Source organism: Phaseolus vulgaris, chromosome 9 (genome assembly GCF_051622355.1).
Source record: "Phaseolus vulgaris cultivar YP4 chromosome 9, ASM5162235v1, whole genome shotgun sequence".
NCBI lineage: Eukaryota > Viridiplantae > Streptophyta > Magnoliopsida > Fabales > Fabaceae > Phaseolus > Phaseolus vulgaris.
The window spans coordinates 38,546,353-38,563,366 of NC_143506.1; the positions used below are offsets into that span (position 1 = coordinate 38,546,353).

The following is a 17,014-nucleotide window of genomic DNA, read 5'->3' on the forward strand; positions in this document are numbered from 1 at the left end:
ATATATATAAATAGATAATTTAAAAAAAAAATTAATTATACACAAAATTTAATGAAAAACTATTAACCAATTTTGTATATTTAATTATTGGTAGTTCCAAAAATACAAGTTTTAGGTGTATGATTACTAGAAAATGAAATGCATAATTAAAATATTCCGAAACAGTAAATGATGAGAAGTGGTGGAGCCCTTGGAATTGAGTGAGAAGTATAAATTGAAAAGCATTGGTAGACAGTTTCCACAAACTCACACAACATGGCTCCATCACCAACGTTAACCCTCTTCCAACTGTCTCTGTCTCTTTTTCTGCTCTTCTTCTTCTCACTTTCTTCTTCCTATGCAACTTCTCGCCTCATCCATCACCGTGCCAACTCACACTCACCAGCACAGAAGCTCATAAGAAGCTTCAACCTGTTCCCAAAGTACCCCATAAACACTGTCAAAGATGACCCTCAAGCTTTTGTTTCAGGGAGGATCGTGGAGAAGAAGTTTTCGTTTCTTGCTGATTCTGAACCTTCTATTCAAGACCTTGGTCACCATGCAGGTTACTATTCACTCCCCAGTTCCAAAGCTGCAAGGTATATATATATATATCCTTCTCATCTAACATACTCACTTATATCATACTACGGGTGAAACATACGTATCAGACATCGAGACTCATACTATACTTCTTGTAAAATATAGATTTTTTCATTTCCTCATCATTCCAATGAGAAAAAAGTCTTTTAGACGTGATGGGTCAAGGTTCTATCTTTGCAAGTTGCAACAAAAAGAACTCTTTCTGATACAATGATTAACTAAAAGGGTCAACAATTGTTGCAGCACTTTATTCTTTTCCAACCAGCTGCTACTATATATTAGTGTTATATATTCAATTAAAGTATAGATCTAAAGGAATAATGAATTGTTCTGCAAGTAATATGCTTCTCATTAAATTTTAATATCGTCATATACACGAAATTGTATCATTATTATATATATCAGACGCGTTTTACAAGTTTCTTCTATTAATTGCATTCATCCTTGAATTTGGATACTTCTAACTTCTAAGTTCAGTTTCGACCACTCATCTTTATTGACTTGAAATATAACTTATAATGGCCTTGTTACTGTATTTATCATGAGTTTGGACACTTCCAAGTTTATTTCTGATAACACACATTCTTATCACTAATAAAAGAAAACTTGTTTCACTATACAACCTGTGATATTAAGAAAAAATATTTTGTTATTTCATTAAAAAAAACTAAAATCTTAGAAAAATAAATGAGATGTAGATTGGTACAAGTTGTCAATCTATCACTTCTCCGTTCTTATTGGTTTGAAACTGGTCAATTATAATTCAAGTGTATTTTATTTAATTGTTTAAACTGAACTTTATCCTTGTAAATGTTCATGTATATGTTTGATCATGATTTTTTCTTCTTCTTCTATGAAATGCAGGATGTTTTACTTTTTCTTTGAGTCAAGGAACAGCAAGGATGACCCCGTAGTGATATGGTTAACTGGAGGACCAGGGTGTGGCAGTGAATTGGCTTTGTTTTATGAGAATGGCCCTTTTCATATTGCCAATAATTTGTCTCTTTTATGGAATGATTACGGTTGGGACCAGGTAATGATCAATTTCTAGGTTTCTTTCTTTTACTGAAACTGTGGTTCAACCATTAAGTACATAGTCAAAAAGATTGGTGAAATTGGTTAGATTAGAGAACCTAGTTGTTGCACCAGTTTTTTTCTTATTACTAGCATCAACCATAGTTTTCTCATTTTGCAGGCATCAAATATTTTATTTGTTGACCAACCTACAGGTACAGGTTTTAGTTACACTTCTGATGATAGTGACATTCGTCATGATGAAACTGGTGTTAGCAATGATTTATATGACTTCTTGCAGGTAAAAAGAAAATTAATATAAATTTCCTTTTTTAATCCCCTTTATCAACTTAGCTGCAGTTTTGTAAGTACTTCTAATGATTTTTGTAATCAAAATTAACTTTTCATCTTAATAACATAGTATTATTTTTTTTACTAAATATCAGTACTTTTTGTTTTCATGAATCTGATTAAAAAAGAACATTGGGAACATACATGGAAACTGTATTTATATCTTGTCAATTCTGAATATAAGATATTCTTGCTGTGCATGAATAATATCTGCTAAATCAATTTTATTATAATGACAGGAGTTTTTCAAGGCACATCCTGAGTTCGTTAAGAATGACTTTTATATCACTGGAGAATCATATGCTGGACACTATGTTCCTGCTCTTGCATCCAGGGTTAACCAAGGAAACAAAGAAAATCAAGGAATTCATATAAACCTTAAGGTCTTACACTGTTCATAGTACATTTCTTGAAAGGTTTATTAATTAATAATTTTCTTGTCCTGTTTTTTTCTGTGTTGATTCATTTGATGTAACAACAGGGTTTTGCAATTGGTAATGGGTTAACAAATCCTGCAATTCAGTTCCAAGCATACCCAGACTTTGCATTAGATAATGGAATTATCAAAGAGGCTGAACACGATGATATAAGCAAGTTAATCCCTGGTTGTGAACAAGCTGCTAAAACTTGTGGTACAACCTCTTGAGTTCTTCTCCCTTTTTCTTCCATGCAAACACACCCCTTTTGTTAATTTATAATGATTTTTCACTTTGTGATGCTGTTTGTGTTTGATTTTTCAGAAACTCAAGGTGGACGTAGTTGTGACAATGCATTGAATATTTGTATGAACATATTCGACAATATATTGTCCATTGCTGGGGACATTAACGTGAGTAATCATGCAAGAACAGTTCCTTTTTTTCATACTCAGTTCAGTTTGCTTACTGCATCTTCTGATATGCAAATTGCAGTACTATGACATCAGAAAGAAGTGTTTGGGGGATCTGTGCTATAATTTCAGCAACGTGGAGACGTTGTTAAACCTGCAGAAAGTGAAGAGTGCTTTAGGTGTGGGGAGTGACTTGGATTATGTTTCATGCAGTGCAACAGTGTACAATGCCATGATTCAAGATTGGATGAAAAATCTGGAAGTGGGGATTCCTGCTCTTCTTGAGGATGGAATCAAGGTACTTGTGTATGCAGGGGAATACGATCTCATATGCAACTGGCTAGGTGAGCATAATCCATTCATTTGGAACAAATTTGTTTGAAAAGTGCTATTCATGTTCTTTTTCTGATTCAAAATTACAAATGGATCATGATGAGACTTGTTAAATACATATGAATCCCACAAACTTTGGTGATTCTCCATAAACTGTAGTCAACAATAGAGGATGAATTCATAAGAGTGTTACTTACATTTCTCATGAAAAGTTATGTATGTGCTTGGTTGAGTTCTTGATGTGGTTCTCATTTGGCAGGAAATTCAAGGTGGGTTCATGCAATGGAGTGGTCAGGCCAAAAGGCGTTTGGAACATCTCCAACAGTGAAATTTGTTGTTGAGGGTGTAGATGCAGGGTCTTTGAACAGCTATGGACCTCTCTCTTTTCTCAAGGTTTGTGTTCAGGGTTGTATTCTTTAGTGAGGCATTGTTAATTTCATATTTGGTAACTCTTTGCTTTGTGATATCATCTCAGGTATATGGGGCTGGGCATATGGTTCCTATGGATCAACCAAAAGCTTCACTTGAGATGTTGAAAAGCTGGATGGGAGGGAAACTGACTTCACAGAGAGATAATTAGTTGTCTCTCTTAATATATACACTCATGTTAAAGACAAAAACCAAACATACATGAATAGTGATCACAATCATTTTGTGTAAATGACTTCGGGTATAAATAATATTTGGATGCTGGAATTTGTATTTTTCACGAAACAGTTCTTGAACTCTATACTCGCACAAATGGCTTGTGCAATGTGCACCATTTCATATTGCTTTCATACAAAAAAATGTGAACAAATCATTGAACTTAATATAGTTCTGACTCAGAAAAGTGAATAAGTTTCGAAATTTAGAAAAACGTTAAAACAGAGACAACAAAAGCTCATGGAATGGACATCTTCATCTTTGAAGGCAACTGAAGTAGTTGTTTTTCTTCCTTTAGCTTTTCTTTCTTAAAGACCCCTAAGGAGCTCTTTTATCTGTTTCCATTGACCAAGCAGGAATACATTTTTACTACATGAATTTCCTTTATTCAATTCATCCAAGAGCTAAGAAAAACTAGAAAAGAAAGGAAGAATCTTCTATCATAAGCGACGTGAATAATTACAATAAAAAATACATTGAAGATTATTGGCAATTGAGAAAGTTTCAGAAAGAAAAAGAGAAAAAGGAAGTAATCAGAGGAAAGTTGAGAGTAGAGAGGAGGAGGCTTCTCGAACACTAATCTCTCCAATTCCTCTCTCGCCTTCTCCAACACCTCTGGATGATTCAACAAATTCGACAGCGACCACTCCAGAGTTCCCGTTCAGGAGTCTGTCCCTCCAAACAGCATGGCCTGTGGAACCATGCACACAAACTTAACACAACAAAGAGAGTGTTTAAGATGATTATGATCTATAGCACAAACATCCACTTACATATTGTTGTTCACAAACACAATTTAAGAGAAGGATTCGAGCTTAGGAAAATGATGAATAAGTTACAGAGAAAGGCTTTTGATGATCTGGAGAGTGTAATAGTGAGGCTGGGTCTCTTGGAGTTTGAGGAGATGGTAGATCATGGAGTTCTGACGATGATCCTTGTTGTTGCGATTCTCATGGATGATCTTATTGAAGATGGTGTCGTACCTTTTGCTGATGCTCTTCTTGAAGCGCTTCTCCACATTCTGGAAATGGAACCACCTCAGGAAAGGCAAGTAATCAGCCTTGTTAGCCAAGCCCATGAGTTGCAGCATCTCCGCCACCGTTGAAAGAAGCGGTGAATGGGTTGTTGGAGGAGGTTGAGGTTCCCTATTATGGGCAGAGGAGTGGGCCCCGGTGGCAGATTTCGGACTCTTCTGCTTCCCAGTACCAACTTCAGACTGATACCTATGAATGCCAGGGAAACCACAAAGTAACACCCTAGCAACACCAAAACACATACTTCCATTGCAATATTGCAATAGTGATTTATATAATAAACACTGGACACTCATAGTATATAGACACGAACAGAGATATGTAAAATCTCTAAATTGTAGAAATTGTAGAATATGAGAACACAAATCTATATATTATATAATTATGAATTATTTAAATTGACAATAAAGATTTATGTTTACAAGTATGTTACAGATTATTTTTTGGAGCATAAGGATGTTTTTCATGACTGGTTCAGAATGATTTGTTTCTTATTTTTATAATCATAATAACAATTTATATAAATAAACAATTTTAAAAAAATTAATGTATTTTTCCTTTTTAAAATTGTGTTAGAACTGTATTAGAATTGTCAGAAATTTAACAAATATTTTTTGAATTGGACATTTCACAAATATGTATCCTACCTGTGTTATACGAGTATTGATGTTTAATACAAGTATCGGGACACGCTATTTAAAGGAGTGTCTTAGATAGTGATTCCTTCCTTATTGCTATGATATGAGATATAACATGCAGGATCTCAACAGGGAAAAGTCCACCTTTTGTTCTTATTTTTTTATACTAAACAGTAGCAGCAGCCAGACATTTTGTAACAATATATCAATGTATTTGTTCCTGATTAATTGTTTTTCATACTGATAATATATTTTAATTAATTTCAAGTAAAGATTACAAAGTGAGAATTATAAATCTTTATTTCAATGTCTTTTTCATTCAGATTGGTCAAGAATCAAACCTGTCAACCTCTTAAAACCCTCCTATTGTAATAGTAATTTATATATAATAGTTATCACATTCAAACTCAACTAAATTGAATAATTAATTTATTCTATATTTTGTTTGAATGACTTGTTATTCCAAAGAATGTTAAATTAATTCATACTTTAACTTTTCAATTATTTTTTCATTCTTTTCTTCAGTTAATCTTTGAACCAATTATTATTTTATTTGAGATTAAATTAAGTTTACAGAAATTTTATTTTATTTTTTTATATTTTCTTCTAATAGAAGTTCTGAATAAAGAATATTTTTTCCTTTTTCTTCATAAATGGCTGCGGAGTGGTTGGATCTGAAATGGTGAAGGCATAATCTTGAACATATTAAGTAAAGTAAATAGTAAGGTATTCAACTGGTCAAAAAACTCTCTGTGGAATGCCATACAAAGCCATGCATCTACAATCCAAATAATTCCCTATATTATATGTAAACATTCTAGATTGTTAACAACATAGGAAAGATTATAAAAATAAAAGTTCTATATTGACATGCTATGACTCAATCTTTTGTAAGCTATTGTAGATGGAAATGAAGAAGCCACTCTCTCTACAGTTATCTTTGACTTTGCAGATTCAATCTTCTTTGAAGATGCTCCCATGGATATTTTGGATATATGTTTTCATCTTCAATTTCACTTATTTAAGCCTTTAATCAACCATCATTCATATATGTTTCTTCAGATTATCAACACAAATAGGAACAATCATCATTTATAAGTGATGATTTATTTGTCAACACTTGAAAGCGTCATGATAGTAACAGGAGAAATAAAACAGAAAATATGTTTTTAAAAAGCATTGAGAATCATTCATAATTAAAAGAAAGTAGAGAATTTTATTGAAGAAAACTGGGGTTGTATACAGTATTGATACTGTATATGCTAATACAGACCCAGTAGAATACAACAAACTTTATTAGTTTAAACATGTATAGGATCAGCACTTATAAGAAGTGGATCCTCATGAAACTCATACAAAATAAAATATAATTAAAAGGTTCCAATTTGTTGAGTGACAGGGCGTGCTTTACACATAGCCTCAAGAGGAATTAACCTTGACAATGTAATCCAATTGTTCTCTGTCATGTCAAGCTTTTCCTCATTAACTCGTTTCCAGTCAAAACACTGAATCATCAATCCAACAGTGTAGCTCACACTTTGCATGGCCATTGGTTCTCCAGGGCAAGCTCTTCTTCCCATTCCAAACGCCACCAACTTTTTCTCCTCCCCTTCTTCATCAAACCTCTCAGGCCTAAAGCTTGTCGCATCCTTCCAATGTTCAGGGTCTCTCTGCATGGCCCAACCATTGATGATCACTATTGAGTCTTTTGGGACGTTGTACCCTCCAATGGTGATATCTTCTGAAGACACGTGTGGTATCAGAATTGGAGCTGGGGGATACAACCTTAGTGTCTCCAGAATGATCTTCCTGAGATAAGGAAGCTTTGGAAGGTCTGACTCACTCAACAATCTCTCTTGTCCTACTTGAGCGTCCATTTCTTCTCTTGCCTTCTTCAACACCTCTGGGTTGTTCAATAAATTAGATAAAGCCCACTCTAAAGATCCAGTTGATGAGTCTGTTCCGCCAAAAAGCATCGCCTACAGTGCAAAGTTCATCATCTCAAAGTTAGAAACACAAGTTTACATATTTCTCCATCTCTATATATAGATATAAATTGATTACCAGAGCAAGGCCTTTGATGATTTGGTCAGTGTAATACTCGGGTTGAGTCTCTTGCAGTTTGAGGAGATGGTCAATCATGGAGTTCTCACGATCCTTGCTGCTACGGTTCTCTTCCAAGATCTTATTCAAGATGTTATCATACCTGTTGCTAATGTTCTTCAAGCGCTTCTCCACGTTCTGGAAATCGAACCACCTTAGGAAAGGCAAGTAATCACCCTTGTTGGATAAACCCATGAGTTTGAGCATCTCCGAGACGGTGTCTCTGAACTCCCTGGCTTCCTCCACGTTCTTCATGTCAGTCTCCTCCCCGTAAAACCTCTTCCCGGAGATCATTCTCATGATGTTGTTGTAGGTCAAGTCGCTGAACAGGGAAGTTATCTCCACGTGCGCGTAGTCAGTTCTCGCGTTCCTGGCCATCCTGTGAACAAGGCGCTTGGTTTCGTCGCTGCGGATTCCGGAGAAGGAGTGGACGCGCTGCGTGGAGAGAACGTCGAGGGAAGTGATGCGGCGGAGGTTGCGCCAGTGCTCGCCGTGGGAGCAGGACCCTACGGTGGTGTTGTCGTAGAAGATGTACTTTCCGGAGAGGTTGCGCGGGCGGTTGGCCAAGGCGACGTCGTTTTTGGTGAAGCATTCTTGGTACGCTGAGGGTGAGGAAACCACAACCACCAGACGAGAGCCGAACCAGAGAGAAATGATTTTGCCGTACTGCTTGGAGGTTCGTTGAAAGAAGCGGTGAATGGGTTGTTCGAGAAGGTTAAGGTTCCCTATTATGGGCAGTGGAGTGGGCCCCGGTGGCAGATTTCTTACTCTTCTGCTTCCCAGTAGCAACTTCAGACTGAAACCTATGAATACCAGGGAAACCAGAAAGTAACACCCCAGCAACACCAAAGCACACACTTCCATTGCAATGGTGAATGTTTCAGTTGTTGTTATTTGGTAACAGACGGAGTATAGAGAAGTATGTGTGCGTTTGCATGTGCAGTTGAGTGATGAATGAATGAAGAATGTGGCATGCAAAGCAGCTTTATATATAGCAGTCACTCACTCATAGCATGCAGTTTAAAAAACATTAATTCCTCTAATGATGGCATATCAGAAGCAGCCACCATGTTTGTTCTTGAAGTGTTTTTTGTTTTCCTTTTCTTCACAAATGGCTGCTGAGACCTGGAGTGGTTGGTGTATCATCTTCAATGCATTAAGGTAAGAATACTTTGAATTAAAAATAGAAGAGAATTTTGGTATATAATATTATAAAGATTTTGCATGGAAAGGTGAAGGGGAAAGTGTGGGTCAAAGGAAGATGGTCTTCTGCTAAAAAAATCAACGGTGATGGAAGCCATTGTTGAATGGGATAAGCTCCAGTAGTCTACAATACCGATAATATTTATATTATATAATATCAACATTCTAGATTCTTAATATTAGACGAAGAGAAAGTTTCTATATTGTCGTGCTTTCTGTAATAACATATTCTTCTGACTAACTATTGTAGATGGAAATCAAGTAGCCACTCTCTCTACAGTTATCTTTCACCCTGCACTGCACATTTCCTTATGTATCTTTTCGCAATGGATTTTAACTATTTTAACTTTTTTATTTTGCTACTCCTAATGAACTTTAGACAAATATTAGTGTATTTTTATTTTATGATAACATGAGATGAAAATCATCAAAGTATTAGCTTTAATTTAAATTTCCAATTCCTTATAAAACCATAGACTATAAGTTATACTAGTATTTAGCTCCGGCAATGTATCTAATAAATTTCCTTTTAAATTTTCTATTACAAAAGACTTTTTTCGGCTGATGAATGTGGTGGGTGCTCCTCCTCTAACCTGATCGAGATTATATACTTCTCTCGCTGTGCTGGAATGTGGTTTCATTGGGATAAAAAGTTTTACCTGTTCATCACATTCTGACAATCAAGTCAACGAGAGCATACGAAACAAAGATAAGTATTCAAGCTAGTATTCAAAATTTGCATTCTTTTATCGAGAGTCTTAACCCCTTTTTATAACTTTTTTGTAACAGCTTTCTTTCATGAGAATTTTATCTCTATTGAAAGTATAATAACAAAAACACCACCTGCCAACGGTGCATCACTTTAGGTGCTAACAACAGGAAACTACTCTGTTTTACATGGACACCCTTAGTTACGACGCTTATCTTATTTAACAATTTTATCTTTTCAATCAACAACGGTATGAATGTATTTAGGTATCTTAACAACCACACACATTTATTTGTTAGGTTAAAAAACATATTATGCCAATAACTTTATTTTAATATATAACAAAAATACTATTTTAATTAGTCTCAAACGAACTTACCAACATGGATCAAACTCGTGACCCACTCTTTGAACCCAACAACCGAGTTGACCTACTAACGTTCGTGCACCGAGCATTCGAGTACTCTATTCAGTATAATAACAAATATTTTATAATATATAAATTATATTTATAATTAATTTTTAGTAAATAAATATTTTTAAATATAGAAGTTATATCCACTTGTTGATTTGAATCATCAAGATCAGATCCCAGTTTACATCACTCAACCCAATAATACAGGACTTGGCGTAACTACGAAGAAAGAAGACCATAATGTGCGGTATGAACAAGATATCGTAAAATACATCTTATAGCCTACTAATAGAAGTAATGAGGATGCAGTTAATAATAAGGGAGTTTCTTCCTGCATCCCTACATTTTTCTTCTTGCACCTCCACAATGTAATGCAAAGACAATAATATCCCTACTATTTTTTAAAAACCCCAAAATACACACAAAATTCACACTACTCTTTCTTCTTCCAGACAATGCAATTCGGTAATTTTACGAAATGAGAAATCCGCATTTATTTTTTTACATTCCAGATTGAAAAATCCATAAATATTCCGGATTGATGAATCCGGTAATCTTCCAAATCCATCAATCCGTAACAAAAATTAGACTTCCGGATTCAGCAATCCGGAAATCAACAAGTTGCTTTCAAAACAAGGTGAAGGTCAGTTTTGGGATTTACAAAATTGTGGGAGTGCAGGAAGAAAAACGTAAGGGTGCAGGAAGAAGAAGCCTAATAATAATGGAGTGCAGGAAGTAAAAGCTAAATTTGAGTTGTGATACCAGAAACTTGAGTCCAGTGCTTGTTGGGTTCAACTTTGGGCTATTTCTCCCTGCACCATATTATTTCAAACCTACACCACCCAACATAATTATATGAAATTTCTATTTTGTTATTTTGTCCTTAATTATTTAAAACCTAGATTCATTGAGGCACCATAGAGCAAGACTCTAAAGTTCTAAAATTGCATATTTTTAATGTTTAGATGATCTGAAAGAAAATAAGGATTTGGTAAAAGAAAGTAAAGAGATGGTGTGAAACAAAATAAAAAAGTAAAAAAAGGAAGGAAGAAAATTATTGAAGAAGGTTAACTTGTGTAGTGAGTTGAAACACACTAACCCAAAAGAAGTTTTTAATAACGGTTAAAATAACTTTGCTTTTTACTAACTGTCATTGATAGAGATTTTTTGTAAAATGTAACATACAGTCTCCATCCAAAATGTCACCAAAAGTATTAACTAATAAAATAAAATAAAAAATTAGGATTATATTATTTTTTAAGAAAATCCATTTTTTATAGTTTAATATTATGTAAATTTTAATCGACATCTTTTATATGTTTTATAAAAGTTGGCAGTATCAATTTTTAGGTGACATGGAAATAATAATATAAAATTTCCATAATTAAATATGTATAAAAATCAATATAAAATAAAATAATGAAATTAAGTAAAGTATATTAAATATAGATTAAAACATGTATAATAATAAATTATTAAAAAGTGATTAATCTTTTTAAACCGTCGAACTACAATTACTTCTAGTAGTGTCTATTTATTTCTTATAAAGATTAAATAAATCATAGAAATATTCAAATTGGGATGTACTTGTATTGAATCTAAAAAAAAATTAAGTCCATACACAAAAATCTAACATAATTCTGACAACATAACACTTTAAAATGCAAACTTTGCAAAAAAATAAAGATTATGACGCAATTTTTCAAAAATCTGATACCCTATGTGCAATACTAATATATTCAATTACAATTTTAAAAACATGAAAATTTACAAATCACAACTAACAAAAGCCTTAAATTAAACCTCAATTATATACATAAATTTATATATCTAAAATATTAATATATAACTAAATAACTTAAGCTCCTAAATTGTAAATAAGAATTGCAATAGATATAATCTAACATAATAAATATAATTTCAATTCTAAAGCCTAACATAATTTTAACTTCAATTCTTGATGACAATTCTAAAGCTATATAAAAAATTTAAATTCTAATAACACTTCTCAAAATATAACAAAACTCACATTCTAAATAACTTAAATTCCAAATAACAATATAAAAGATTTAAATACTAACCTAGAAAATGGGACAAAGTGCAGAAGAGTGGTGTGATAAGAATGAGGAGTGCAGCGAGGGAAAATTGCAATAGAAAAAAAAAATTGTAGACAACTAAACATATAATAAGAAAATTATTAAATAAAACTAATTTTAAAAACTAAAATAATTAATCATTATATTGATTAAATTAAAAATTATTTTACAAATTAAAAAATTATTAATATTTAAAATAATTTTTATTATTAATAAAAACTTATAACATAGTTTAAATTGGTATCTAACTATTAGTTATCAAGATTTTAACTATTAACTAAAACTTTAATAGTTAATTTAAATATCAAATTAAAAGTTATTTTATAATATTTTATTAATAATAAAAATCACATTAAATATTAATAATTAATCTTTAAATTAATATTTAATTTAATTAATATAATAATTAACTTTTTTATTTTTAAATTTAGTTTGTTATTATTTAATGACATTATTGTATACAAGTTTATTTTATTAAATGTGTATAAATAAAAGTCCTAGATAGCTTGACTATTTTTTTTATAAAGGTTGGATTATTCTAAATATTCAATGTTTATTTATTTATTTAACTTTTTATAAAAAAAAATCTAACTAAGTATATATTTATTTATTATTGTTTCTTATGTCATTGCCAAATGATTTATTATGTGTGAAAATGATAGGATTGTTATTGTATATATAGATTCAAACATGAACTCATCCATCAAAATTATGTAACAAGACCCAAAAGAAAAAACTTGAATTAATAAATCAGTTCAACTAAACAAGGTTTCAAACTTTTATCTCTATATATCTTTATCTTACTCTGTCAACTTTTATCTGCCAACCCTCTTAATTATATATAATATTTATCATATTCAAACTTTGACTAAATTGAATAATATTTGTGTTATGTATAGTTTGAATGACTTGAAAACAAATAAACGAAAATCACACTCCCAAGGTCTGAGACTCTTTGATGTGTTTGATGCTTATTTTGAATCTTCGTTATTAATCAAACCACGTGAGGCAAAAATAGTTGAATATATTCTGAAAGTGCCACTATTTCTTCCCAAAAAAAACTTGTCTATCAAAGATTAATTCAAATTTATATACAAAACTTTTTGCAAAAGTGTAACATCTTTGCTCTTGGAGATTTGTTGTTGAGTGAATTATAATGATTTGATTTAAATTGATTGTGATACCATATTACGAAAGTGGACTTTAAGCCTAACTCAACCCCATAAAAAACGGCTCATAGGGTTGAGGTTTGCACCCACTTATATACTATGAAAGACTCTCATCTCTAGTCGATGTGGGATCTCCAACAAGTAGATTTTGATAATTTGGTAAATTATATCTTGATTAAATGTTGAAGAAATTTTTGAATGTGATTGAATTATGTTATGAATTGTTTGAAATTTAAACAATAATAAATGTTGGTTAATTGAATTGAAATTTGAATGAATTTGGTTTAGAATTCTTGAATACGTAGATATATACGTTGATGTATAGGAGTTTAATAAGAGTACAAGTCAAATTCTGAACGATGTGATATCTTTAATAATCTTGTATGTTTTATAAAACTATAAAATTAAGTATTGATTTTGGGTAAAACCTTGAAAAGTAGCTACCTTTGGAAAAATATTGTTCTTGTATCTTTTGCTTAAACAACATATTTTCACTAAATAAAAAATATAAAAGAAACAATTATCTTTCTATGATTCATTTTCTCTCAAACAACACCGTTTTAATTCAAGTGAAAATGTAATAAAATTTTCACTTATTCTTAAATATATTTTTGTTCAAATAAAAATAATATTAAAATAGATTTCGATCTCGATTTCCTTTCTACTCAAACAAAACAATTATACACTTAAGGAGAAAAAAGGAAATTGGTGAAGTAGGTAGATTCTTTGATACATGATTGATGAAAAATAAATTAGTGAGAAATGATTGTAACCATCATTATTATTATTTTTTTTATTTTTTTTATCAGCAATAAAAAATCAATAAATGAGAACCACTTCAGGGGTGGTCCAACCCTTTTACAAACACACATACAATTTAACTCCTAACTCGACACCCAAAACCGCCGGTCAAAAGACCAATCAAACCAAGCGCTAACTAGCTTTACCGAATCAGCCGTATACAGGTCAAAGGATCCAGAACCTAACAGGGATAGGAAAAATAAACTTCGCGGGACTTTGCAGCAATCCAAGACCACACCTTTACTTGTGCTGAGGCAAAAACTTCTAACGCATCTGCCACTCCTCCATTAAAGACGACCGAGTTCCTATGCTTCCAAATTTCACTCACAATTCCAACCCAAATTGACCCCCAAACATCATTAACCGAAACAGATGCCTGACTCAACCTGAATTGAATAAAATTTTGCATTGGATCCGAATGGATTACGAACGACACTCCAAGCCACTCAAAGCAAAGGCACCATACCCTCCAAGCAAAGTCACAAACGGCAAACAAGTGACTCGACGACTCATCGACCTTCCCACACAAGCAACATACAGGATTTTCAACCACCATCCCGCGCCTTACCAAATTAACCCTAGTTGCAATCCTATTTTCCAAAACTCTCCAGGCCAAGAATACAGCAGAAGGCAAGGCTTTACACCTCCACAACCTACAGTAGGTCGGAGAGGACTCCCCATCACTAACCCTCCTTACCTTGCTATAAGCTGAGTTAACAGTAAAACTTTGAGACCCCTCAGCCTTCCAGATCCAGCTATCCACCCCTCCCACATCCATCTTCACCCCTTGCAGCAACTGACTCAACTGCTCCTCCAAATGTAACCATCATTATAAGAAAATTATGTATGAAATAGAAACCAATTTTTAGAGACAAAAAATAATTAGTTGTTATAGTAACTAAATTAAAGACGTTTTTGGTTTTTAAATTTATTTTTATTATTGTTAAATGGTTTTTAAATTACTGTCTAGCAACCAATGTTTTTGCTACTAAATTTAAAATCTAAATAATTGATAGCAAAAAACTTAATTGTTAATTAGACATCAATTTAGAAACCATTTAACAATAATAAAAACTAATTTAAAAACTAAATTTTTTTAATCTATAAAATGATATCTAATTTAATAACTATAACAACTAATTAGTTTTGGTATCTGAAAATTGATTTTTATTTTATGATTTTATTATAGTTGAGTGAATTAAAATGTTTGTTTTTGTTTTCTAGAGGAATGGCTGCAGAGGTAGGGTGGTAGGTATGGTGAAGTCATAGTGTTGAATGCATTAAGGTGAAGGCTTGAAGGTAGGTCAAAAGCAATGGATAGCCTCTTCAAATCATGTATCAATATTTTCAAAGCAAAATTAACATTCTAGATTCTCAATAATAATAAATTAATTAATTAATTAAAAGTCTAAGTTGTGGTGCTGTAACACAATCTTCTGGAAAGAAAATATCCCTTTTCTGCACTCATTCTGCAGGATTCACGCTATATTTATATATACATTTGAGTTATTTTAAGTTTTAAACTTCCTTTTCTTAGAAGTATAAATTATTTATATATCATTTTTTTATATATACTTTTCATTTATTTTTTTAATAATATTTTTTTTTTCATATAGTAGTAAATAATTATTGTCAATAATATGGTAAGTTTCAAAGTCTAACACGGAAACTTTAATAAATAAAAAATAGATTTAAAAAATATGGTAAGTTTCAACGCTATTATATTTCATTATTATAAAAAAATAGATTTAATTTTCTATTCTAATATTGATTCATATTACATAAGATATATCACTACAGAAATAAAAATTGAATTAACTTCTAAATAAACTGTAGTATAAATATGACCAATCTTACTTTAACGCGAGTCAAAGATTATTTTTTTTTTTTATATGTTCATTAAGCTTTACTCACTACAAATAATTTAGTCAATTTTAATCGATATTAATTTTTTTATAAATAAACATTAAAAAAATTATTAAATAAAAATTAATTTTATATACTAAAAATAAATTAAATATTAGTTTACGTACTAAAAATTTATTGATATTTAAATTAATTTTTATTATTAATAAATAGTTTCTAAATTGATATTTAATTAATTATTTAAAAACTATTTATTAATAATAGAAATTAATTTAGAAACTAATAATTTTTTAATTTTTAAAATAATATCTAATTTAGTCAATATAATAATTATTTTTATTTATCTATAATTAATTTTAATTTAATAATTTATAATAGTAAAAACATGTGTATTATAGTTGGTTTAGCTGATACTAGTAGAATATGCTTAATATTACACATTGATAAAATCAATTTAGTCAACTCTAAATTAATGATAATTACTTTTAACTTTTTAAATAACTAAAAAATATTTTTATTGATATCAGATTTAAGGTAGGAGATCGTATTTGAAATAAATATTAAAAATAAATTAAGTTAATATTAGCCTAAATATTTTTTTAAAATATTTATATTTATTTAAATTAATATAAATAAATAATTAATAAAATTTATTAACTAATTAATAATTATAAAAATTATTTTATAATATAAAATAGTCAGTAATTAAACTTTAAAACTAATATACTAAATATAATATAAATATTAAATATAATATAGAAACTATTTTAAATATCAATAGTTTTTAATTTATAAAACAATTAGTTAATATAGTAACTAATTACTTTCTTAAAATTAATTATTATTTAATAAATTTTTTACACTGTACTAATATTAGGATTAACAAGTTAACTTCTACCATCATACTAAATAATATAAATAAGCACTTTATCTTACAATTACTTACAATTTCTTTATCTTATCCAATTTTATATGATTTAACAAGTTATTTTGATCTGTTTTAAAAAAATGAAATTAATTTAAATAAAAAATAAAATAAAATATGTATTTTAAGTTAAATCGTAAATTTTACTTTTAGATACAACATACATATATATAAATAAATTATAATATATATATATGTCTTAGAAAAATAACATTACTTTTACTTTTTAAAATATAATTGTTATTTTATAAGAGAATAGGTACTTATCTCTGAATTCTTAGCTCTTCAATTAGAAGTTAGT

At 30.7% G+C, this 17,014-nt stretch overlaps 3 protein-coding genes and 1 long non-coding RNA gene across 4 annotated transcripts; 1 reads left to right on the plus strand and 3 right to left on the minus strand.

Moving 5' to 3' along the window:
* Positions 1-244: 244 nt before the first annotated feature.
* Positions 245-3,823, plus strand: LOC137822655 (serine carboxypeptidase-like). The gene is made up of 9 exons (XM_068627600.2): positions 245-578; positions 1,447-1,615; positions 1,778-1,897; positions 2,187-2,330; positions 2,429-2,579; positions 2,688-2,776; positions 2,859-3,120; positions 3,369-3,502; positions 3,585-3,823. Exons 1-9 carry the CDS (start codon positions 256-258, stop codon positions 3,687-3,689), a joined length of 1,497 nt encoding a protein of 498 aa, XP_068483701.2. The 5' UTR covers positions 245-255; the 3' UTR covers positions 3,690-3,823.
* A 352-nt stretch (positions 3,824-4,175) lies between these two features.
* On the minus strand, positions 4,176-5,030 carry LOC137822656 (uncharacterized). Its single transcript, XR_011082955.2, has 2 exons — positions 4,528-5,030; positions 4,176-4,445 (listed from the first exon to the last, which is right to left on the minus strand). It is a non-coding gene; the product is annotated as an uncharacterized LOC137822656 (long non-coding RNA).
* Positions 5,031-6,622: 1,592 nt separating this feature from the next.
* Positions 6,623-8,703, minus strand: LOC137822654 (isoflavone 2'-hydroxylase). Its single transcript, XM_068627598.1, has 2 exons — positions 7,491-8,703; positions 6,623-7,405 (listed from the first exon to the last, which is right to left on the minus strand). The coding sequence occupies exons 1-2, from the start codon at positions 8,391-8,393 to the stop codon at positions 6,797-6,799; spliced, it is 1,512 nt and encodes a 503-aa protein (XP_068483699.1). The 5' UTR covers positions 8,394-8,703; the 3' UTR covers positions 6,623-6,796.
* Positions 8,704-14,103: 5,400 nt separating this feature from the next.
* LOC150025307 (uncharacterized) lies at positions 14,104-14,700 on the minus strand. Its single transcript, XM_090295719.1, has one exon. The coding sequence runs from the start codon at positions 14,698-14,700 to the stop codon at positions 14,104-14,106; it is 597 nt and encodes a 198-aa protein (XP_090151845.1).
* Positions 14,701-17,014: the final 2,314 nt, after the last annotated feature.